The sequence below is a fragment of the Uranotaenia lowii genome, chromosome 3, assembly GCF_029784155.1.
Source record: "Uranotaenia lowii strain MFRU-FL chromosome 3, ASM2978415v1, whole genome shotgun sequence".
Classification (NCBI taxonomy): Eukaryota; Metazoa; Arthropoda; class Insecta; order Diptera; family Culicidae; genus Uranotaenia; species Uranotaenia lowii.
This window is the reverse complement of record NC_073693.1, coordinates 328,693,292-328,718,661: the sequence shown is the minus strand read 5'-3', so window position 1 is coordinate 328,718,661 and position 25,370 is coordinate 328,693,292. Positions and strand designations below refer to the sequence as shown.

At 34.7% G+C, this 25,370-nt stretch overlaps 1 protein-coding gene and 1 pseudogene across 1 annotated transcript in view; both read right to left on the bottom strand.

The window, feature by feature from the left end:
- The window catches only part of LOC129753822 (adenylate cyclase type 5-like), a 150,970-nt pseudogene extending 149,825 nt beyond the window's left edge, over positions 1 to 1,145 (bottom strand).
- LOC129755663 (uncharacterized) overlaps positions 1,052 to 25,370 on the bottom strand; it is a 36,031-nt gene continuing 11,712 nt past the window's right edge. The window contains exon 2 of the mRNA XM_055752275.1: positions 1,052 to 1,833. Coding sequence (XP_055608250.1) covers positions 1,145 to 1,833 — 689 coding nt within the window. The 3' untranslated portion in view covers positions 1,052 to 1,144. The remainder of the gene's footprint in view (positions 1,834 to 25,370) is intronic.

The following is a 25,370-nucleotide window of genomic DNA, read 5'->3' as shown; positions in this document are numbered from 1 at the left end:
GACAAAATTGACAACACAATATGACAAAAATTGACAAAATGACAAAATTGACAATTGATCAAAAATGAACCAAAACTTGACCAAAATTGAACAAAATTGACAAAATTGACAAAATTGTGACAAAATTGACAAAATTGACAAAATTGACAAAATTGACAAAACTAGACAAAAATTGAACAAAATTGAACAAAATTGACCAAATATTGAACAAAAATTGACAAAAATTGACAAAAAATTGACAAAAATGACCAAAATTGACAAAAACTGACAAAAATTGACACAAATTAGACAAATGACAAAATTGACACCAAAATTGAACCAAATTGAACAAAATTGACAAAATTGAACAGAAAATTGAACAAACTTGAGACTAAAAATTGACAAAATTGACAAATTGACAAAATTGACCACAATGACAAAATTGACAAAATTTGACAAAATTGACCAAAATTGACAAAAATTGACAAAATAGACAAATTGACAAAATTGACAAAAATTGACCATAATCTTGACCAAAATTAGACCAAAAATGACTCACAAAATTACAAACATGACAAATTGACAAATTGACAACATACAATGACCAACAATTGACACAAACTTGACTACAATGACAAAATTGACCAAAATTGGTATAAATGACCACTCTATTCAGTTATCATTTTTTTTCAGAAAACATTATAAAAATTTTCAGCCTGTTAAGGAGTTATTTTTCGATTTTAGATATTTAACTTGATCTCAATTTTGTGATTATATTACAGAATCGCGAAAAAACAAAATCATATATTATCCCAATATATGTTTACCCTATAAGTGGAAGTAAACACAGTTTATAAAAAACATCTTTGTTGGATTTCCTAGGTTAAGAAATTCAATTCATTGAAACTTTGTTCAATTTGATGGCGTTTGTTCATATCTACCCCGCTAAGTTTCTCTAAAAGTTCCGTTCGACAACTATTAACATTCTCCATTGGCCCTTCCTTTCCGAGAAGGCGCATATTAAATTCATCAAACTCATCAATATTAAAGTAATCGGATATCATACCTCCGGTCCTGTCTCTCGATGGCGGAATCCAACCGGTTCGAATCACTATTTTCACTGGCCCCAGAGACACTTCTCCGGTGTCTCCACATTCCAACATCATCACCGGCACCCTTCCCTGGATTCCTCCTCCGACATCCGCCTCCGTCTGCGCCATCGACGATTGCTCTCAATCCTCCTCCTGTTGGCAGCTCCCACATGATTAATTACGATGCCGTTGACATTATCGTTATGATCCTCTGGTGCTTCTTCGTCCCCCATCATCATCTCGCCGATATTATTGTCCCTCCCATCGTCGGAAGTCGGAAGCAATTTGCTACGGAAACTTTCACTTGTCCGAACATGGTTCCGTCTTCGTCGCCGCCAGTATCTTCTCCGTTTGCCCCGGCCAAAGATTCCCAGCCCACCTCCATCGACTTGGTCCGATGACAGCTCATCATCGTCACCATCTGCTGACGAAGAGGGCACTAGCAGGATGGCACCAGCATCATCTCCAGCAAATCCACTATCGTCTTCGATCTCGGATGGTACCGAGCGAAATCTTTCACCCGCGCCCCCACCACCTCCTCCGGTGTCTTCCAGCTTTCCTCCCCCGCCGGAATCTTCATCGTCTTCCGACGTTTCATTGTAGACAGAAATGCCGGAAGAGCCTGGGCCTGGTAGACCGCCGGCCGCCACCGGAAGCTGTTGCTCATCCTCCCGAAACATGGAGGAAGCTGCCGCCAAAGTCGATAATCCAGCGACCGGAAATGGCGACGATGATGCCACCATCGATGATGAGTTCCAGGCGTCTGTGAAGGAGAAAATTGAGAAGGAGGAAATTAGATTTTGTAAGCAATTTTGATTCCGTGTTTTCCGGATTCTTTCCCGACTGCCCTACGAGATGTTGTTGTTTTTGGTGTTGTTGTTGTTTGGATTGATTGTTATTGTTCTCATTTGGACTTCCGTTCACCGTTCGGGAAGTGGAAGCTTTTCGTTGCGTTATTCGTTGGAGAGCAGTTCTGGATGTGAGGTAGTAAAATCTTTTCATTTGCCGGATTATGAGAAAAGTTCTGATGAGTTTTGCTTTCGAGCCCCATTAGGATACTATCACTGTTATCAAATTATCCGTGTTAAACGAGTTAATTGGAAGCATTATCTTGGTAAACGATCTACAGATGAACTTTGCTATTGATTTTTGTCAAAAATTAAACTCGAGAGTTTTCATCTTATGAAATAGATACAATTGCTACTTTATCTGATACTAGCTGACCCGGTGTGCTTTGCTACACCTTCCAAAATTTATTGATGTTTGTGGTTCCTAGTTATTCAAACTTTCATTTTTTTGCCCAAAATTTAAAATTCAATTAAAATTTGTTTTAAATTTTTCATCGACATAAAATTGCAACGTTTTTAATTTAAAAACTTAATAATTTTTTTTAAAATCAGTGTTTTAATCCTTTTATGACTCTGGATCTCTCTGTTTTATAAGTTTATAACTTATGCCAAAATATTTTGTCTATATACGGAACTTCGGCGTTCCTTTTTAACCCTTTCCTTCCCATGGTAGCACAGGTGATCCACAACTTTGCACAGCTCGCACTTGAACTGGGCGCTTTGGATCAACACCATTTTTTCACCGAATGTGTAGATATAAGTGAAGAAACATTGCACAAAATTTGAAGAAAATCGGTTCGCTAGGTTTTGCTTGGCAGATCAAAAGCTGCAAAAAAGTCGGATTTTTTTCGAATTTAAATCAAATCGTCCTTTGTTGCTCAATAACTTGACAAATTTTTATAATTTCCTTCAAATAAAAATACTGACGTGCAGAAGGTTGCTTATGCAAGCAGAATCAAATGATGGTTTACTTAGATTTCAACTAAAACATATAAATTCTTGAGTAAGTTAAGTGGATCACTGGTGATACACTGGGAACAAAACGTACTTTTCTTCTTGTGAAGCTTCTTATCAATACTCAAGAAAATCATTTCCTCAACAAAAAAAATCGCTTCAGGATAGTTATTTCATCTGCTTAAATGACCACATGTCTCAAAATATTTGTAAAAGTTCGAGATTTTCTCGAAAAACGGCATGTTTTGTTTCCCTTGCGCAAAGTGTCATGGCGGCCAATTGTTCAAGGCAAAAATGAAAATTTCAGATATTTCAATAAATAGACTTTCGAGGTATGTGTATACCAAAGAAGTTTTTCATCAAATAGTATCGTTTTAGTTTGTGATCAATGAAGTGATGAAATTCCATGTTTTTTAGTAATTATTTCCTGTTTTTCATTTGCACCCTATGTGTTGTTATCTTCCCAATGGAGCACATATGATCCACCTCAAAACCCAAATTTATCAAATGGATCATTAAAGTAGGCTTAAATTATGTATCTTTTGTTCTAGAACTTTAGCTGTAAATCAATATTTCTATTTTTAAAACGTGAAAAACTTCGTGGGAAGGAAAGGGTTAATATGGAGTGGGTTTCAAACTTTCATAAAACATTTTATGAATCAAAATAACGTCAAGGGACATTTATTTCACCCATTCGTTCTCGAATTATTATACAAATTGTGAGAGTGACCCCCTTGCCCATTCCTATATCCCTAATGAAATGAAGGGGAGTCTCATAACATCAGAAAAACACTTCTTGTATACAAATACGATCCCATGTCATAAATGGCTCCCTTCTCTTTAAGCTCTCGAGATATTCAAAAAAACGGATGACCCTCTCTCCACTTTATATATAAGATAAGGGGGCCTCAAATCATCAAAGAAACATTGCCCGTATACAAATATGCTCCCATGCAAATTCGCTTCCATTTTCTCGATTAGTTATCGAAATATCAAAAAAATATATGAGTGACCCTTTTCCCACTTTTTATCGTTCCACTGAATGAAGGGAGGGGTGTTAAACCACCGGAAAAACATTTCTTGTGCTCGAATACCTTCTCATGCCAAATTTGGTTTCGTTTGCTTTATTAGTTATCAAGTTATGCTATAAAAGCCCCTCTTCCAACCTATCTTCTACCTGGAAGGTGGGGATCAAGATCAAACATTCCGTGTATTTAAATACACTCCCATGCTAAATTCTGTTCCATTTGCTCGATTGTATGATTGTTCCCAAGTCATATTTGGTTCCATTTGTTAAATAAGTTCTTGATTTATGAAAAACAATCGTATGTACCGTCTTCTCTAACTGTATCCCCAATTGAAGGAGAGAGAAGTCTGAAAAAAGGAAATAACCAATTTACGTATCCAAATGCTTTCCCATGCCAAAGTTGTTTCCATTTGCTCTATTAGTTCTCGAGTTATGCGTTATGCGAGTTATAAAGGACCCCCCCTCTCCTTCCAATTACCCCACTGGAAGGAGGCAATAGTACCAAATATTCACAGAAACATTCTTTGTGTTCAAATTCCCTCCCAAGCCCAATTTCGTTCCATTTGCTGGGTAAGTGCCCGTGTGATGAAACAAATTGTATGGAAGCACCCTTCATTCTTAAGATTTTCCGACTGTAAGAACGAAGGGTTCGTAAACTATCATAGACACATTTCTCGTAATCAAATACCTTCCTATACCAAATTTGGTTCCATTTGCTTGATTGGTTTTCCAGTTATACTGAAAATTGTGAAAGAGCTCCCTCCCCACTTTCTATTTTCTCACTGGAAAGAGGGAGGGTACCAAATATTCATAGAACTATTTATCGTACCCAAACATCCTTCCAAGCCAAATTTGGTTTCATTTGCTCGAATAGTTTTCAAATTATGCAATAAAAAAGGTATGAAAGCCCCCCCCCCCCTCCTTCTTCCTGTATCACCACTGGAAGGATGGAGGGGTTTGAAATAATCATAGAACCATTTCTCGTATTCCACTACCCTCCCATGTCAAATTTGGTTCCATTAGCTTAATTAGTTCTCCAGTTCTGTACAAAATTGCAAGGTTGCCCTCCCCCTTTCTATCTACCCACTCGAAGGAGGGAGGGGTACCAAATATTTTCAGAAACATTCCTCGTACTTAAGTTTCCATCCATGCCAAGTTTGGTTTGATTTGCTTGATCAGTTCTCGAGTTATGTAGACTTATTACTTTTAAATGAAAGACCCCCTTCCCCCTTCCAGGAATAGGGAGGGGTCCCAAACTATCATAGGAACCTTCCCCGGCCTCCACTACCCTTATATGCCAAGTTTCACGCAATTAGGTTCAGTAGTTTTCGAGTCTATAGGGAACAGACAGAAAGACAGACAGACAGACAGACAGAAATTTATTTTTATAGATAGATTTTGTTCTAATTTTGAAAAAAAAACAAAACTGGAATTACAGAACCTCTATCTGTAATTTTTTTTTCTGAAACATGTATCAATCTTCAAATCCAATTCTATTTAACCCATAACAAAAGATTGTATCAAATATTTAAAAAATAAGGTTATGGGGTTCTGACTGAACCACTTCAAAATAGTTGATCTATGAGGAACAAATAGATCGATCTTCGATGGCATGTGATGAAAATGCTTGTTTTCAAATTTCAACATCTATTCAGTTCTTCTAACTTTCTATTCGTCTTTTTTTCTTCGCTGCATAAATGTTTCCAATTTATGTTGAACATTATTGGGACACATTCAACAGGGCATTACCACTGGATAAAAATCAACCAAATTTTACACACTTTCTCATTGATGTGTATTGTTTACATGCTGTCAAACTCGAAGTTGTGTTTTTCGATTCAACGAAAATGGAGGTGAACCAGCTCGAGTTGAGAGAACGAATTCTTTCTAAACAACTGGAATTTCCTGACCTGTCGCACCGGCAGTTGTGAAAAATATTGAACATTCACCATTCAACCATCTCCAGAGTGTTGAAGCTATTTCAGGAGCGGTTGACGTTGGACAACGTCAAAGGAGCTGGAAGAAAACCGGGGCCGGAGAACAAAAAGACGGAGGGAAAGGTGAAGCGGATGATCCCAACGTCTCAAGCCGTGATTTCGCTAAAAAGATCGGCATGTCGCAGAGCTACGTCCAGAATGCAAAGAAGTTCATGAAGTTCATACATATAAGGAACAGAACTTCCCAAACCGCGATGAGCGGGCACGAAAGCTCTCCGAGAAGATGCTGACAAAATATGGCTGCTGTGTGATGGACGACGAAACGTATATAAATGCCGATTTTAAGCTAATTCCAAGGTCGGAGTTTTTTCACCGGCAAGAGCAAGTTCGATGTGGACGAAAATTTAAGAAGAAGAAAAGTCGAGATCTACAAATCTGCCGTTCTTGCAGCAGCACGACGAAGCTCCACTATTTCGGTCAGATTTGGCATCATGTTACGGTTGTACTCCATTTACCTGAAAACCATTGCCAAGAATGAAAAATCCCCAGAATTCCAATCGCCAGAAAGAACCATTCCCCAGATTTTTTTTCCCCAGACGAACCATTCCCCAGAAAAATTTTCGCCAGAATGTACCATTTCCCAGAAATTTTTTCACCAGAATGAACCATGTACCAGAAATTTTTTCGCCTGAAGATCCATTTCCCAGAAAATTAAAAACATTTATCCTTACTAGAAATTATTTAAAAAAAAAAAGAATTGTTACAAAAAAATGGGGTTTCATAACTTTATTCTTTTGCGGCAAAGCCGCAACCAACGAGGATAAAGGGGCTGAGGCGGCACAAAGCCGGCGAAGCTCCCAAATCCGAGGAGGCCGCCGACCCGCCGTCGGAAGCGGCGGCCCTAAGACATTGGTCTAGGTCTGCCGGGGCTTCCTAGGTCTGCGTGAAAGCTAGGGGTGATCCCTTAGCCCCGTCCGCCACGCGACAGCGTGAAGGACAAAACGGCTTTCAAGTTCGAACGCGCAGCGTGAGGAGTCGGATACCAAAACGGTTTTTTAAAGGACCATGGTAAGCATTGAATCAATTAAAGTACCCAAACCATAAACAAAGCACAGTATTGGTTATAAAATAAATTTCGTTGGAAAATTTCAAAGTCGTAGTTTCATTTAAAAAATCATTTTGAAAAAATTAATTTCGAATCATATGAAATATTCAAGAATTCATTAGGAAAAAAAAACCAAATAAAAATACTAGGGGAAAAAATCTGGGATTTGTGCCATTCTGGTAAATGGTTCATTCTAGGGAAAAAAATTCTGGGAAATGATCCATTCTGGGAAAAAAAATTCTGGTAAATGGTGCATTCTGGGGAATTTTTTTCTGGGAAATGGTTCATTCTGGGGTTTGATTTCGGGTATTTGTCATTCTGGGAAAAATTCATTCTGGGCAATGGTTTTCGGGTAAATGGGATACAATCCATGTCACTATACTAAAAATGTCCTGGAGTGGTATTAGCCCAATTCTGTCCATTTTGTTCCAAAGGACATGAACCCGCCAAACTGTCCGGAGCTGCGCCCGGTGGATCAGAACTGGGTAATAATAAAGCAGGAACTTCGGAAGAGCCAGAATACAGTCAAAGGCGAGAAGGACATGTTGAGAAAATGAAAAAAAAAACTGAGAAACTTGTTCCAAATGACACTGTAAAGACATTGATGGAGGGTACCAAGCGAAAATGCGTTCAATTTAACACTCAAGGCTCCATCGATTAACTTTTTTTTAAAGTATTTATATGAATAAAACTACCCTGAAATTTTGGTTAGATTCTAAACATTATAAGAAAATTGGCATGACATTTTCGATGTCGCTATAATTTCGTGTTCGTCCTTCATTCAATCTATTAATTTTTTTCAAGCTTTCTATCAGCCACAATTTTCATAATCTTCAAATGTTCCTACGCGAAAACTTTCACCGATAAAGCCGATAAAACTGATTACTGTAGTAACTGACACTTGATATTGTATGTAGGATTTTTATCTAGTACAAGCTCATTCTATATGAACTTCGTTTCGCTTTCAATTTATAATAAGTTTGTGTTTGATTTTAATTAGGATGCATTTTCATGAAATGTAAAAAAGAATTTTTGATCGAACCTTTCCCTTGTCTATCGAATTGAAATTTGAAATAAGAAATTGATTGACCATCGCAAAGAACACCTGTGAACGAGTTTTCATATTATTCGAATGCTTAAAACGAATTTTTTTTCAAAAACATAAAAAGTTCACGAATCTATCTCGTGTCGTCTTATAAGAATATTTGAAATCAGGAATCGATTGTCCATCCTGTAAAATGCCCGTGTGTGTATTTTCGTCTCGATCTGAGTTGTACTAGTCTCGAGTCACTTTCAAAAATTTCTCAACGGATTCCAGAACCGTTCCATTCATTACCGCGGTCTCTCGATCCACTAAAACAATTATTTACTTCAGCGGTGTTCCGATCTGCTCTAGTAATTTTCACCAAATCCTCTAGCGTTCTCTCGATCCGCTCTGCCAAATTTTCATTAATTTTTCTAGTGCCTTTCCATCTGCTCTTTCGAATTTTCACTGAACATCCTAGCGGTCTTCCGATCCGCTTTATGAATTTGTATAAATTTTTATCAAACTTCATAGAGATCTCCCAAACCGCTTTGATAAATTTTCTCCAATCATCCTGATGGTCTCCCGATCCTCTCTTCAATAATTTCACAAAATACCCTAGCGGTCCTCCCATTCTCTTTATCGATTTTCACAAAATGCCCTAGTGGTCTCACGGTTCACCTTTCCACATTTTCATCAATTTTACTAGCGGTCTCCCGATCCGTTATTTCAAATTTTTACAAAATATTTTAGCGGTCTCCCGATCCATTTTACTATTTTTTTTTCCAATTTTACAAGCAGTCTCCCGATTTGCTCTTCCAATTTTTCACCAAATATCCTAGCAGTCTCACAATCTGCTTTTCTTCGCCCTATCCGCTTTACCAATTTTGCTAGCGGTCTTCCGGTCACTTTCACCAATTTTATCTTTTCAGCGGTCTCCCGATCCACTTTTATCTCATAATTTTCTTAGCGGTCTTCCGATTTGCTTTTGACGTCGTAATCAACTCCAGCGGCACCAAAAAATATCACAATAAAAAATCATGACCAATTATTTCGCATGCGTTCTAAAAAATCAATTTCCAATTCCAATTCGGTCAGGATGGTCACTACTTTATCATTTAAAATTTCACGGTTTTTCCCGGTTTTCCCGATCAAAAATCAAGATTCTTATTGTCTTTCAATTTTCAATTTGTTTGATTTTTTTTTATTTTGATTATAGTCGTTTTACTATCCTCGTTGCATTCGTGATTTTTTATTAACTTTGCAGATGGCGGACAGTTATTGGAAAATATCCGGTACAACTGTGTTTGATGTTTAATTTCGGGCTCGAACCCGCGGACATCGGCTCAGAAGGCAACTGAATTGCCAACTGAGCTGTATCACAAGCCACTTGAACATATTAATTGATTTGGTTTTTTTATCACTGTCATATCATTGAAAATTTAGAAGAATTTGATTCTATTTTCTGGTTTTCAACACATTTTCCAAAAATGATTAGGAAAAAATTCTTCTAAAAATCTTTATATGTATAACAAAGCTGGAGTTTCAGCACTACAATGCATTTAAAACATTTTTTTTTTTTGGATGTTTTTGAATCATGCTTTCAAAAAATGTAACAATGCTTTGTAAAACGGGACTTTTCAATAAATCAATCGTAATTTAGGGCCAGAGTAGGAACCAATAATATTCAAATATTATTGATATTTTTTTATAATTTATTTATTTTATTTTTATTTTTTATTTTATTTTATTTTTTTTTATAAAAATTGATCTCACTGATTCAGTTCTTAATAATCATTGTGCGGGGTGACAATGGACTAAAATACGAAGCTTTAGAAATGTTATCCCAATAACTCCTGTTATTTAACTCACATAAAAAGTAAGTATGCAGAAATGTTTGTAAATAGCAAAGGTATAAGTGAGCAAAATAATGTTTAAAAAATTAGATTGTGAGAAAGTTATGAGCAAATGAAAAATTGACTCATAGAGGGGGTGAATTTCCATTAAACGAACAGTGTTGAAATAACTTATGCCATGTTCCACCGATTCTTAAAAACAACACCGCTCTGCGCTTAAAGCAAATTGTAATGAATGTATGTAAAACGTTTGTAATGTGTTGATATTAGTTCCTACAAAGACAATTTTCTGTGGTTTTGTATATATGTCAATTCCATACAGAACTTTCAAGAATTAAAAAAAAAATCAAAAATTAATATTTCTGGGAAATAGCTTTTAAAGTAAAAAATGAATTTATTTGCCAGTTATTAGGGGAGATAAGGGCATAATGGCCAACTTAAGAAGGACGCTAATTTAATCAAAGGAAACAGCTATAATTTGTGAGTTACTTCATTGTTTCGAGTTCAGACGCTGAAAAAAGTCTATTTCCTTACAAGCTTAAACTTGAAAAAGTAGATAAAAACGTTTAAAAATGCATTTTTAAATATTTTGCAAAAAGCTGATAATCAGTTACTGTGGGGCATAATGAGAACCCCCGCTGAGGCAATATAAGCACCATTAATCGGGGCACGATGAGCATTTTCTGCCGTAGAATCTAGCAGCGAATTCAACTCGATGATGTCAACTGAATTATAGAGACTTGTTTCATCTGACGATTTGGCCTATTGGTTAGGTGTCAGAAAGGTTATCAGAAGACTCGTAATCGATTCCTTTTCGAGGTTATTTGTTTTAATTTTACTCATTTTATTTCATGATCGATAATATCGATTGTTGCATTATACGGATAGAAGCATCCTCTGCTTAACAAAGCACCAGAAACATGATGTAAAAAAACATTACCTCTCCAACACCTAACCAATAAACTGAATCGTCAGATGTAAACTTTTCAAGTTGTGGTTCTATAATTTAGTCGACTTCATCGACAGACATCTACGACAGGAAATGATCATCGTGAAACGATCAATGGTGCTCTATATGCCCCACGTACACAAGATAATGTGAAAAGGATTTAAAGTGAAAAATTAAAAATTTTATAATGGTGAAAGTTGAGGAACAATGTGTACATCATGTTGAAGTGCGTATTTGATAGATCAAGGTGATTTAACAACTATAAGAGTTCATTTTCCGGTGCTCAAAAATTATAATATCTTAGTAACCTGAAAATATAGTTGGTTTTTTCTTAAATAGTTTTATAAAGATGATAAAGAGATTTCGTTTTTGCTGAAAAATTAATACAATAGGAACTACAAAACAGTTCCTCATGAAAATAAATTTGAAAAAATTCGTTCTTTCTTTTAAAAATGGAATGCTTAATATGACCCGGGTGCTCGTTATGCCCTTATCTGCCCTATGTGTGAAAAATTGTAATCCATTTCTTCAATATTTATGGAGGTATGTCAAAAACAAACATTTTTCAATTTTATCCAATCATTTTTCATCTTTCAAATCCTATATATTAGCAAGCCAAATTGCCAGGATTTATCCTGGCTAGCCCGATTTTTCAATGAAATTTTAGAGACAAGTCCCGTCCGAATATTGTAGAAAACTGCCCGGATTTTGTCCGGGTTTATTCACATCAATTGTAAAATTATACAAAAATGACAAATCCATTTTTCGTCGAAACGCATTCGATTGAAAACGCTCTCTGAAGAAGATAGTAAGTTGCTATCGAAATACCGGTATCAGAACTTTTCTTTTACCGTGGTTTAATTAAAGGAAATCTTTTGATTGCTTTGATTCAGTATAAATTCACCGACTGCGTTGTTTTATTTTAAACTAATGAATTTCAAGTTTGAAATAAATAGGGGAGTGTGGGGTGCCATGGGCCACTTTTTACTTTGCTTCATAATTTCTTTCTTATAAAAGATAAAAATAAATGGAAAGGTTTTCTACATTTTTAAGGTATCATAAGGTATTTTTATTATTTTTTAAATTAAAAAAATTTCCTCGAATCCAGTTTGTTTTGAGAAAAGGTATTTTTTTATTTTGAAAAATATTGGGAAATCGAAGGCCACCAAAACCAAATTGACTAGATAACGTTGCAAGATTATGAGCTGACCCAAAACTGAAATTTCATAATTCATTTAGTTATGTTAGAGCAATTTTAGATGAGGAAATAATAAAAAGAGTCGTGTATGATCATATAACTCCTAAAACTAAAAGCTATGATTTGAAAATTGGTTGCGTTTGTGTGACTTTTTGATGTTAAATCCAAAATTTCTATTCCACGTGAAAGAACATGACAAAACTAAGATCATAAGCGTATGAGCATATTTTTGTTATGAACTTTAGGTTCCTCATAGATGCAATTAGCGGGTGCTTGTTTAATTATGTGAGTAATTTTTTTCAATTTTTTAAAGCTTGATAAATAAAAAAGGATTTGATGGGTATTAAAGTCAACAACATATAGAAAAATATGCTTACGCAAAGCGACGGCGATGCCAGTTAAATTTAAACACCTCTGAAATATTCAGAGGAGCCAACGTTACACCACTCTCTCCTATTTAAAAAAATGCTAAAGGAATTCAAAACTTTGACTTTTAAATTTATGATAATGAAATCAAGAAGATTCCTAAACCAATATAAATTAGAAACATTCGGGGTTTTAATTTAAAAAACTATTGAAACTCGATCTAAAGTATGCAAAGCCTATGAATTTGAACTTCAAAATAAAATTTGTATATATGATTTTAGATATCAGAGATCAGTTTCTTCATCCATTGATTCACAGTAAAGCTGAACCGGATTTTTAAAGCAACTATATTCCAAATTTGATATTTATAACTAAATAAACATTCCGGTAATGTAATGTTTGCTTGGAAACAGCCACTGTATCAGGAAGACAAATTTTAAAGATTTTGCCTTTCTGAATCCGAATCATTTGTCTGATTTTGTCTAAAACCTCTAATTTCTGTGATGTAGCGTTTGAAAGTTTGCAATTTGAGTTTTGAGTAAAATTAATTATTGAAAAGAAAAACTGTTTGAAAAGCTGTTCCATTTGATCAAGGATTGAGATTTTGGCTAGCTATTCTAGTTTCACAGAACCAATGATTGAAAAATAAAAATAAATCACAAGTTAAAAAAAAGCAATATAGAAAATGTAATATTTCTGATATCACTTAAAACCTTTCCTAAGCTTGCGATATAAAAGGTTCAAGTTCCTTTAACATCTTTGTTGAATCCTGCCAATATCTTTGACTTATGCTTTAAAAAATATCTGTAATTTATTTTAACTGAAAATTATTTCAAAATATCCTGAAAATTCTCATATATTACCAGAATGTGATAAATAAACTATAGAGAAATCTCAGTTTTCTTAGAAGTCAAAAATATTCGCGGTCTTTGCAAAAAATGATTATTGACAAAAAAAACTTCGATTTGAGTATAAAAAACTGATTTTTATTTTTTTCAAAAGTTAGCTATTTAATTTCAATAATTTTGCTGATAAAAACAATCAATTTTTATATTTTGATTTGGCCATCTCAAATAAGTCAAAATCAGCTCATTAGTCTTTGCCTTTGTTGCCTTGTGTTATCGAACAAGATAAAAAACAACCAACTCTTATGCAATAGCTTTGTTATTTCGTTTGTTAACTTTGTGAAAGAAATTAACATTCAATAGAAGGTTTTTTTTTCTAAGTTAATGTATTTCACTAAAAACACAAATGTGTTTTAGTGAGGAAAACACACCCTTCAGCTTAATGCTTAAGAGTGTTGCTATGGCTTTTGGAGTAAATTTTTATTGGAAAGTTTGAAGTTTTCTTAAAATTTTTACCACGGATCAGGTTAAAAATCTGTTCATTCTCACATAATTACAGTATAATGTGAGTATTCATGTGAGTCGTAACATAATAAAGCTTTAAAACATGTAATGTTTTCTGGATAAAATATTACAACTAATTTGAATCGAAACAAGTGGATTTGGAAAAATCAACCTTAAATAAATAGTTCCAGACCCTTTGATGGATTTTTTTCCCAAACAGTAGTGTAAGTGCGCCTAATTTTGCTATATTATGTCAGAGATTTTTAGCTTTGATATTAGCAGGCCGAATCGTCAATTCTTAGATTTACAATTTTTTGGTAACTAAGTTCCAAATTCTTTTCTGAACTCTGTTTTGGTTTGAAATAATCATTCAAAGCTTAAATTAACGAGAAATATCATGTTTTATAAAGTGTGTAAATGTTCCTTATTTGGCAATAATTGTTCCTAATGTTAACATATGAGGAAAAATGTATCCACGTACCCAATATTACACTATTTGGTCCTCATTTTTCATATGGGTCTGTTTTTTAATACTTTAATGAGAAAAATTTCAAAACTCACCTTTTTATAAATTTTACGTTTTTTGAATATGAATAGATAAATAGGATTATTTAAATCCTACACAATATTCCTTCACACTAGTTTTGAAGAAAGTAGTAGAAGTTGAGCTTATTAAAATTCAAACTTTACCTTTTCCAATGGATACATATATTATATTTCAAAAGAAGAAAATTCATTGGTTCAAGATTGATTCAAGAACATCATGCAACAGCATTGTTAGATGCAATATTTGTATACCACAACACTTACAGTGAGGGGCAAAATAAAGTGTTCAAATTATTTTTTTATCATTTCTTTTATTTTTCTGGTTAAAACTCACCTAAAACACATCGTAATCATTTTTAAAATATTGTTTATTATGTTCTTTTTAATTTTTGTTAATGTTGCGCTGGTAAAAAAAGAAAGTTTTTCTGATAGAAAAAAAAACAATTAATATTCCAAAAAAAAAATGGGCAAAATAAAGTGTCCAACTCAAAAATCAATATAATTTCGATAAGTTTCCATCGCGAGGCCCCTCGAATTTGTTTGTTTTGGATATTTTGACGTTTCATAAACAACTGGCTTGGCTCTGGAGTATTCAAGCAGGTGTCTAAATTCGAATAAGTTGTAAAATAAGGAGAACGCATAAATTTCTGGTTCCATTCCGTTGTCCATCCGGAAACTGGTTGTTCGTGATGTGAATAACGGTCAAACGCACCGGGAAGTTGCCAAGCACTACGAAATCAGCAAGACAGCGGTATCAAAAATCATGAAGAAGATGAAAACGTTCGGATCGGAGATGGATCGCCCAGGAAGAGGACTGAAGCCCAAGACAGAAGCCAGAACGGACAAGAAAATCATTCTTGAAGTGAAGAAAAACGCAATAATAACGATCCGGCAGATACAGGAAGAGCTCCAATTTCCGGTATTGCGTTGTACTGTCCGTCGCCGCATCCATGCAAAGGAGTACCATAGAAAGATCGCAGTGAGAAGGCCTCTCATCAGCCAGGTGAACAAGACTAAGCGGCTCAAGTTCGTCAAGGAACACGCCGATAAACGGCTCGAGTACTGGAAAACATTGTTGTGGGCCGACGAATCCAAATTCGAGCTATTCAACCGGAAGAAGCGGGATCATATGTGGCGCAAGTCGGGTGAGGAGCTCCAAGATCGCCATATCCAAGAAACAGTCAAGCACGAAGGAGGTAACGTGATTGTGTGGGGGTGCTTTTCTTGGGGTGAGGTGGGCAATTTGGTAAAAATTGACAGAATCATGACAGCTGAGTCATATTCCAATATCCTGCGGGAAAACCTCTAGGTATCCCTCATCAAGACGGGCCTCCAAGAGCGCTTCGTTTTACAGCAGAATAACGATCCGGAGCATACGGCCAATCTGATGAAGTCCCGTTCCTGCCGCATCAAACCCCTTGAATGGCCCCTACAAAGTCCTGATCTGAACCCCATCGAAAATCTGTGGGCCATCCTCGATGCTCTGATTGATAAGACTGGTGTGACAAATTAAAAATACTTGTTTTGATGCCATGGAGCATGCGTGGGAGGAACTCGACCCACAACACTTGCACAACCTTGTTGAAAGTATACCGAAGCACTTGTAGGAGGTGTTGAAGGCCGAAGGAGGCCATACCCATTATTAAATCGTTCTTATTTGCCTTCAGTTTTAATCAAATTGAAGCTGTACCGATCTGGACACTTTATTTTGCCCCTGTTTTTTTGGAATATTAACTGTTTTTTTTTCTATCAGAAAAACTTTTGTTTTAAACAGCGCAACATTAACAAAAATTGAAAAGAACAGAATAAACAATATTTAAAAAATGATCACGATGCTTTTTCGTTGAATTTTAACCAGAAAAATAAAAGAACTTGATAAAAAAATAATTTGGACACTTTATTTTGCCCCTCACTGTATTTAACTTTTATTTAAGTATATTAAAATCACATTTTATGATAACAAAATGATGATGCCATAGTTTCTCACATCGTGAGATAGCTTTTTTTTGAAATTTTTCATTCTCATAGAAAATTTGAAAAATCAAATTTTTTAAATTTTTTGATGCCGTAAATTACTTTACACAGTATGACGGATTGGCTTAATTATATCACCTACAAACTTTATATTGATTTTATTATCCTACATCAACACTGTTGGTGTATAAATATTTTTCGGACAATCATTTAATTTTTTAAATAAATATTTTCGAAATTCAGTTACCAGTCTGCGCTAAAATGCATCGACATGCTAATCAATGATTCAAAGTTTAAATCTTGTTTCCATATGCTGAAATATGGTTTTATTTTTTTTTTTCTAGTAGTTTTTATCTCTTACTGTATACAGCACCCTTATGCTTTCTTTTTTAAAAATCTTTGACCGAAATAATAAGTATCAATTTTATTTCTAACAGAATCAAAAATAACTGCAGATCGTGCTTTATGCGCAAAGAAATCACAAATAAATCAAAACCTATAACTTTTCACACTTTTTCATTAAAAACAAAGGTTTTTGCATGTTACTCATTTTTCTTAGTAGTGTGAAAATCGTTTGTTTTGTACATTTGAAAATAATTGGGGAAACCAATTATTTTTCTGACTATGTTAATTAGATGTCCCTTTAACCTTAAAACTTTTGATGTACATGCGGTATGATTATCTGTGGACATTAGGGTTTAAGAAGTCATTGAAGTTGAAAAGTGTTGCATGATCCCCATGTGACAATATACAAAGTATTTTATTTAGATTTTTTTTTTTAATTTTTCCTTTCGATTCTGTTCTTGTTGAGAAACTCTCTGTAACTTGATGGTTTCCTTTTCTGTCGCCTAGGGTGCGTTCTTTACAACCTGGCAAAAATATTTTTTCAACATTTTAAGCTATGAGATACACTGAAGTAAAAAAAATATCATGTTTTATTAACTCAAAACAGTTTATTCTAACAGATCGTTGAAAATTAAGTTGAAACACAATTCAATCAATCAAATTTAATTAAAATACATTCTATGACTTTGATATAGTTTGGAAAACTTTGACTATGTCATAATTAGGAACACATTGAAAATAGTGTTCCAAATTGTGGACATAAGCTTTTTTCAGTTTTTACACGAAAAAATCATGGTTCTAACATACTTATTACTAAAATCATGATTAAAAACAATCCGACAAAAAAATTCAAAAAAATCGGTTGACAAATTCAGCTTTTATCTTCCATTTCTGAATTGGTGTTTTTTAAGAAATTTGCTAACAACTCCATTTAATTTGAACATACTTTGAAACAATCCGCATTTTACGAAAAATCCTGTGAGTTAGAAAACTAATTTGTTTGTTAAATGAAAGTTCACATGATCCGTTACATTATAATTTTTTTTTACAATTGTGATAAGTGAAAAATATCGTCAGAAACAGTCAAAATCGAACGGTATGTTAACATTAGGGACACATGCCAAATTAGGAACACTTACCCTAGATACGTTTGATAGGATTGATCAACACCGCAAAGTTTCAGCGATTTCGAATTAGTTGTTATTAAGCTACAAAACTGACACCGTGCCGTGCATAGAACTGATTAGTTCAGTACTTATAATTTGTTTCTTGCTTGTGTTTATTTCTTGTAACGCCGGAAAATATTAGCCTTTTTTTTATAATCGAAATTTTATTAAAAAGTTATCTGAACAGTGAATTTTCAAAGCTTAAATCCGAAATTGGATTTTTCTAATTATTCACAATTCCCAACCAAGTTTTTCTTAGTTGCTTGGTTTTCAGTGGATGCTCACTTACATTTTTCCAACCAACATCCATGCAGGGCTACCGAAAGTGATTCCACCACCTATAATTATCGTTACATGTACATATCGGTCTCTGAGCCTTACCACAAAATGTTACACATGGCAGCCAATTCCCTCAGCAAACTGTCCTGTGTAAAATCACAAAGCTTGATTCCCTTTTAGAGGCCTTTTTTTATCATTTTTTTAATTTTCCGTGTTTAATATCTGCTAATTAAACCGGCAACCACGAGCATCGTTTGTTAAGTGGCAAAACAGTACAACGAGCAGGCAGGCTGGCAGCCAATAATGAAACTAGACCACTCAGTTGAATTTCAGTTGGCTCATTCCTAAAGCTAAGGAGGTAGGTGTGAAGCGGAAAAAAACCTCCCCATTCCCGAAAAATGGCAACAAACCAAACAGCCGTGTAACGAAACGATGATCTTTGGGGGTTTGGCACGCCACCGCTACGGCCTTTCAAAGCAAACGGGAGGATAATTTTTTGCCGTTTTGTCGGAATTTTGCTGCCACGTGACAGCCAGCGAGGGGCCAGACGAACAAGTGATGATAAACCCGGGAGCAAATTTAATAGACTGAAAAATGAGAGATGCTTTTATCCACTTCTGGCTTTCGGTTTGTTCCATTATTGTGTATTCTGTGGGAACAGGAGGAGGAAATGTTGCTCACCCGATTCCGGGAGCTGTCTCCTGTACCAGACAAGAGGGCTCAGCAGAGGGATTCTTGCCGGGAAATTAAGCCCACTGGATGGGATGATGGGGAGCTACACTCTATATGTGTAATGGTGAAAATTTTGTAGCTTCTGGTTTTTGGCCTGTCATGGATCATTAGCATTCAATCTATCAACTGAGCTTTGGACTTGTAAAAGGGTTCCAAGAAAGAAAGATAGAAGGAATTGGGTTCGAACGAGTTTCGATGTATTAGAAACATTGAAGTGGGGAGGGGAAAAAACAGAATGATGTAGTCGTTTTTACATCTTTATGTCATTTACGGCTTACAAAAATAAACGATGCATTGGGCGGTCACTGAAAAACTTACTCGGTACAACTGTGTTTGATATTTATTCTTGAGCATGAACTCGCGGACATCGGCTCACGAGGCATCTGATTTTCAAACTGAGCTTTATCACAAGCCCAATTTTGATTGTGAAATCGGCAACTCTAAAGCTTAAAAATATGAGATAACACAGGAACAACATTTTGGTGCCTATGTTTTAATAACTGATTTTAGAAAACTTTAGGGTCCTAAGTTGAAAACATTTATCAGGTTTGATATATTACCTCTCGTTTTGGTGAAATGGCGTGTGGAAACTATAGAATAAGTCATCTTTCGATTCTCAAAATACATAATAAAGAATATAAAAAAATCGGTTCAGAAACTAGAGAGATATTGCGTTTTAAGGCGAGGAGCGTTAAATTAACACTTAGACGGATGAGGGTTAACAAATTTAAAAATATTTACAAACTGTTTTGTGAAATCCAGGTGAAATGATATTTTTTTTACAAACAGGGCATTTGAACTCGTTTACAAAAATTAAAACCAATAAGATCCAAAGCGAAAGAATTTTTGAGATTCCTGCAGAGATCGGGAGGTATCTGTTTTGAGCTTACAGGAATGCTGCAAAATATCCTGTAAACTACAGGAGAACTTCCTTGCGAGTCTAAAGGTAATTTTGGCAGCTGTTTTCCTGAGCTGATTTGCTGTTGTGAGACCTCAACAAGAATTTCAGTTTCTTTACTTTTCTAAATGGAAGACTCCACAAACCAATCAAAACGAAAAAGTTTACTCCGCGCGATAACAACAACGAAACGGTAAGCGAAAAAATGAAATATATGTGAACTGAGAGCGAAACACACGATGAAAAAGAGAAGAAACATCTTTTTGTTTTTTTTGTGTAGAATAGAAAGAGACACACAATTTTTCAAACATACGTCTAACGTGAGTCAGGGGAACATTGTCCTGAATTTACGGGGTTTATACGGGTTCCTGTGAACTCGTACAAATGTCATCCTGAATTTCAGGAGAAATAAAATGACACAAAATTCGGGTGGGTTTTCGTTCAAATCTCGGGATAATTAGGAAGTTTCCCTTTAATTCGAAAAACCATTATCCTGAACAAAATATTTGCAGTCTTGGTGTGTGGGTAAGCCAATGCATTGCAATGCCAGTCTCGTTGAGCGAAATTAGGCATGGTCAGGCCAGTGAACAATTTTAGAGCCCAAGATTTCGATTGTAAGATACGTCGAATTTTTTCTCTATCATCTTATTTGTTTTGGGATGTTCAAGTTTTGTCGATTTTTAAAGTGGCGATACTTCGATACTGTGACCAGATATTTATTTCTTAAATATTGGCATTGATGATTCCAATGTTTTTTTTTTATCAACGAAACCTCTTGTAACGAAATTAGGTATAAGGTAAATATTTTAATGGGCGCATATTTCAAACCAATTTTTTTTCTGTCCAGTGTAAAGTGTTTAAATGCTCCATAATATGAAATATGATCTAGGCCGAAGACAGATAACTGGGCGGGGGAAAAAACTGGCCAAGCGTGTCAAGCTACTAATAAAAATGAGACAAATAGGTACGGTTCATAACGAGGATAGCAATAGCGGCTCATGAGTAAATTTGAGGAGACCTGTAATTGAAGGCGTTTTAAATGACAGTGTATACATTTAATGAACTTTGAACTCTTGCGTTAATCATGTTTTTAAATCGTTTGGCTACATAATTACAGATCAGATCAGACGATCAGAGGTTTTTATTTCTACGAGTCCTTCCGGAAGACTTTTCTAGATTAGATGACACAGTGTCATTACATTTTCTAGCAAAAACACCGTCAACAGAAAAACCTACGTGAAAAATAAATGCTAATTTTGAATTAATGTTTAACCCTTCATTCAATCCAGGAATGATCTTGCCTGGATGTTTTCTTTTCAGAGATTAAATGCGTTAGAAAATTCTAATCCGTGCACCCATAGTGGATTATCTACATAAATACATACATATACATACATATATTGCACCCATAGTGGATTATCTACATAAATACATACATATATTCATCCATAATACAATAAAAATATTATATTTATCAATCTCTGAATTAAATTCACGTCTTTTTTTTTATTGGATGTATAAGGGTGCTAATTTTTAATAATTAGGCAATTATTTTCTAATTTATCACCTGGATATGTCAACAATAAAAGACGGAAAGTCTAATCATAATTACATGACCCATTTGGTCATGCAACTACGATTGGACGGGACTTATTGGCAAGGAAGGTAACCTCGGAATGTGTTGCTGCCATTCTGAAATGGGTTGCTGGAATTTCAATAGAGCTTATACCACCAGCACCCACGATTGAACAATTTTGATTAGATTGAATAATATTGGCTCTTTTGCATAACATGCCTGCCAGTTCAGAAGGTCGTTGGTTTGATCATACATACATGCATACATACATATATTAAATGCGTTTTAAAAATTCTATAATTTTGGGAAAAGATGAGTTTACAACAATTTCTGACATCATTAAAAAGAGTTTTTGAGTATTTGAAATTTTATATTTTTTCACTCATTTAACAACTTTTATTTGAAAACTGCGATTCAACATAGATTCAATTTTGGGTAAGTCTTTATTGAAATTTAGTCATAATTCCGTTTTGTTTTGAAGATTTGAGAAAATTTAACATAAAAGAAATTCAATAGCTTTTTCTCAGAAGTCGAAATTACTAGCGGTCTAGGCGAAAGTTGAACACTAAGTTGAAACCTTAATTTGCAAATTATTTGTAATATTCTAGAGACACATTCAACCGTGACGTGAAATCGCTTTTACGAACTTCTTTAAATGTTATCGTTCTAAAAGTCAACCAAATAACTTGGAATTGATAAAAAAGCAAACGGTTGGAAATCGAACTTTTATCAAAATGAATTTAATTTGGTAATTTACATTCAAATTGTTTGTGTCGTGTTCGATTGTTTTTTTTTGACGTGAATTCACGTTAGAATTGACCATTTTTGACTTCAAATGTCTTTTTAAAGTTGGGACGTGAATTTACTCAGTTTAAACAGAACTCAATTTTATGAACCATTCTTTGGAATATTCAATTTTTATGTACATTTTCAGAAGTGATACTTTGTTATTTCAACTTGTACAATCATAAATTTTCAGTAACTTTTGCTAACCTTTTTCCATATCTTGACTGGCAATTGAATAGCAACATATCGAGAAATTCTACGTTAAAACTACAACTTTATTGGAAGATTCGGCAAAAAAATTTTTTTTTGCAATAGTTTTGTTTTTTTTTTTGTTTTTTAATTTGAAAATAGTGAACCCATTAGAAAATCTAAATTATATTTGATTTGGGAAAATCCGACCAAATTTTGTGACGTTAATTCACTCATTCGCGCTGTTGTAACTCAGCTGGATTCCAGCCGCTTTCTATAAAATGTAGTTTTTCAGAATCGTCTCATCATTTTTGAAGAAAATCTTTTTTTTTTGTTATAAAATGTCAATCTCCTAAATTAAAAAGTTTCCTTTTTTTGGGACGTATTTTCACACATTTGCGAGTATTTAAATTCTTTATGGATTCGAAGATCTGTTATGTGTTGTGAGCCTACTTGGTTAAATAATTCTACTGAATCAAAGCAATCGAAAGATTCCCTTTAATTCAACCACGGTATAAGAAAAGTTCAGATAACGGTATTTCGATAGCAACTCACTATCTTCTTCAGTCAATTGAAAACGCTTACTGAAGAAGATAGTAAGTTGCTATCTGAATATCGGTATCTGAACTATTCTTATGCCGTGGTTGAATTAAAGGGAATCTTTAGATTGACTTGATTCTGCTTCCGAAGATCTTCAATAAAAAAATGAATAAATCTTTCTCTAGAGCCACCATAAATTCTTTTTGTTGGTTTTTTTAACCAACGTGAATTTATATTAAATTTTATGTTACTCTATTAATTTTTAGATTGTCTATTTGAAAAAAAAAATATATTTATAAGTTTACTGAACATAACTTTGAATCCAATCAAGCTGTAACAGGAAAACATTGCCGTGCAGATAGGGTACGTTGACTCTCTGGAGCCACCATAATATTTTCAAATACACGATTGCTTTGATGGATGTGTTTTAACAAAGATTCTTCTAACGAAAATTAATTTGGTTCATGTTTTTCGTCGTTTGTTCTTTTATCAATTATTTAATGTAAACTTTAAAACTGCCGAAGATATTGCCAAAAAATATAATTGGCACTGTACTAAATCCAAGCCACTAGTTCATCAAACCGAAACATTTTCGGACTTTGGCGCTCATTGTTGGCCAACTTTTAGTACTCCGTCATACCGTGGGAAGAGATTTTTCACCAGAAGTCCTCGCTCATCCACCCACCCGAACCAACCACCATTCAGCAACATCAACGGCACACATTATTCACAGCCATTACCGGCGAGTTTTCACTCGGCATTATCGTCATTATTTTCTGCAGTTTGTTCTGCTCGCTGCACTGCTGCTGGTTGGTGTTCTTTCTTCCTTTGTGTTTATGTTGCGACAACGAGCGACGATGGTGGTTTGCTTCTATTATCAGGTTCGTTTGTTTTTAGCTCTCCCACGCTTTTCCTTCCTCCTCAGTGCCAATGCCTCCGGTCTACCATAATGATGGGAACAGCAAATGACGAGCTTTGCGTTCATCTGCAGCCCACTTCCCTGCTGTGATTGTCCGGTTTCATTTTTCTCTTTCGCTAGGGATGATGATGATGATGAGAATGATGGTATGATACAGATTGGAGGGGAAAAAATGAAGGTACTAAACAAAGTTGTCATTCGAAGGTGGGAAGGAATCTTGCGAACATCGGGCTGAATGGAACGGATCGTGAAATAATCAAGATTCTTGGGTCATGTTTGTGATTCTATTTAGTCGGCAGATAATTGGAATGGATGACAGAATTAACTTGGGTGAACTTTGTTGGGAAGCTTTTGGGTGTATGCGATGGAATTCTTTGGAGCGACTGTCAAATTTTGATTTTAAATTTCATTTCTAGCCACTAACAAATTAAATAACAATTCGCGTGAAAATATGACTGATCCATTGTTTTGAGTAAACAGTAAACTCTGAAACATTAACACAATACTATCAAACCATCATTTGGTCTAATTTAAACAAATCCCTCCGTTTCTTCCCATAAATTTAAAGCGGTAAAAAGACATCAAAATTTTTAAACTGTGACCCAAAGATGGGTCTTGACTCAAACATTCAGTCAGCGAAACTTTTTTTGTAGAGAAATGAATCCACCTTAGATGAAATTTCAGGGACTAGATAAGGGAAAATTGATGTTGAAAACATGCGAAAAAAAAAATTCGCCTTGTCTCCCGGTGAGACTTGAACCCACATCTTGCGCCTCTCCGGGGCCCATGTATTAACATTCTACTACAGGAGACCAACCTGGCGTATGAATATTATACTGGTTGAGTGTCGATGTCTATCGGAATGAAGGGAATAGTTCTCCCATGTGATCATAATCATTTTTCCTGGTCTATTTCTATTCCCATCTTTTCATCTTACGGTAGTTGGACTCAAATTTGGATATTTTAGGCACGGCAAGATTTGCATTGCCTTCTCATATACTGCACGGGTTGTCAGTTATGATGAGAAATGATGCGTTTGCCGTATTTGGATATCTAGTCCCTGAAATTTCATCTAAGGTGGATTCATTTCTCTACAAAAAAAAGACATCAAAATGTTTTTAAGAAAACGCGCTCCAGAGTTTTCGTTTTGACCGTTTTCCATATATATTTCGACAAGTTTTCGTTTATGTTGGATCAGAAAGATGTGAAATTAAGACTGTTAATTTTTTAATTCTTAACCAGAAAAAATAGAGTTGGATAAAATCGTTTTTTTAATATTAACTCTTGAAAGAAGGTTTTTGAACTCCAAACGTCTTAATAAATTTAAATAAAAATCATATAATCAAACTGAGTAGCTTTCAAATATTTCTAGCACCATAAGAAATCTTTACTTATTTTTTTATATCAAAAATTTGATTGTCTTTTATATAACTTTGCCAATCAAGAGCCAAGATAACTTGCAGTTTTCAAGAGGGTTGCTTCTTGATAGGGATTTTAAATTTAAAAAAAAAATTCGGGCCATTCGTAAGTTTGTTTCTTTAGAAAAAAGCTTATCAAGCTTTGGTTGGCGTTTTATAATTCTTTCTTCAGTGTCGCCAAATAAAATTTCACACATTCTAAGTTGGATTATTACCGTATTCCTTAGGTTCATAGAAACTTAAAATAACCGAAAGCAGTCTTTTTAATTCAGCAGAATTTCTTTCACCTCAGAAACACAGTTTTTGTTGATCCAGGAAG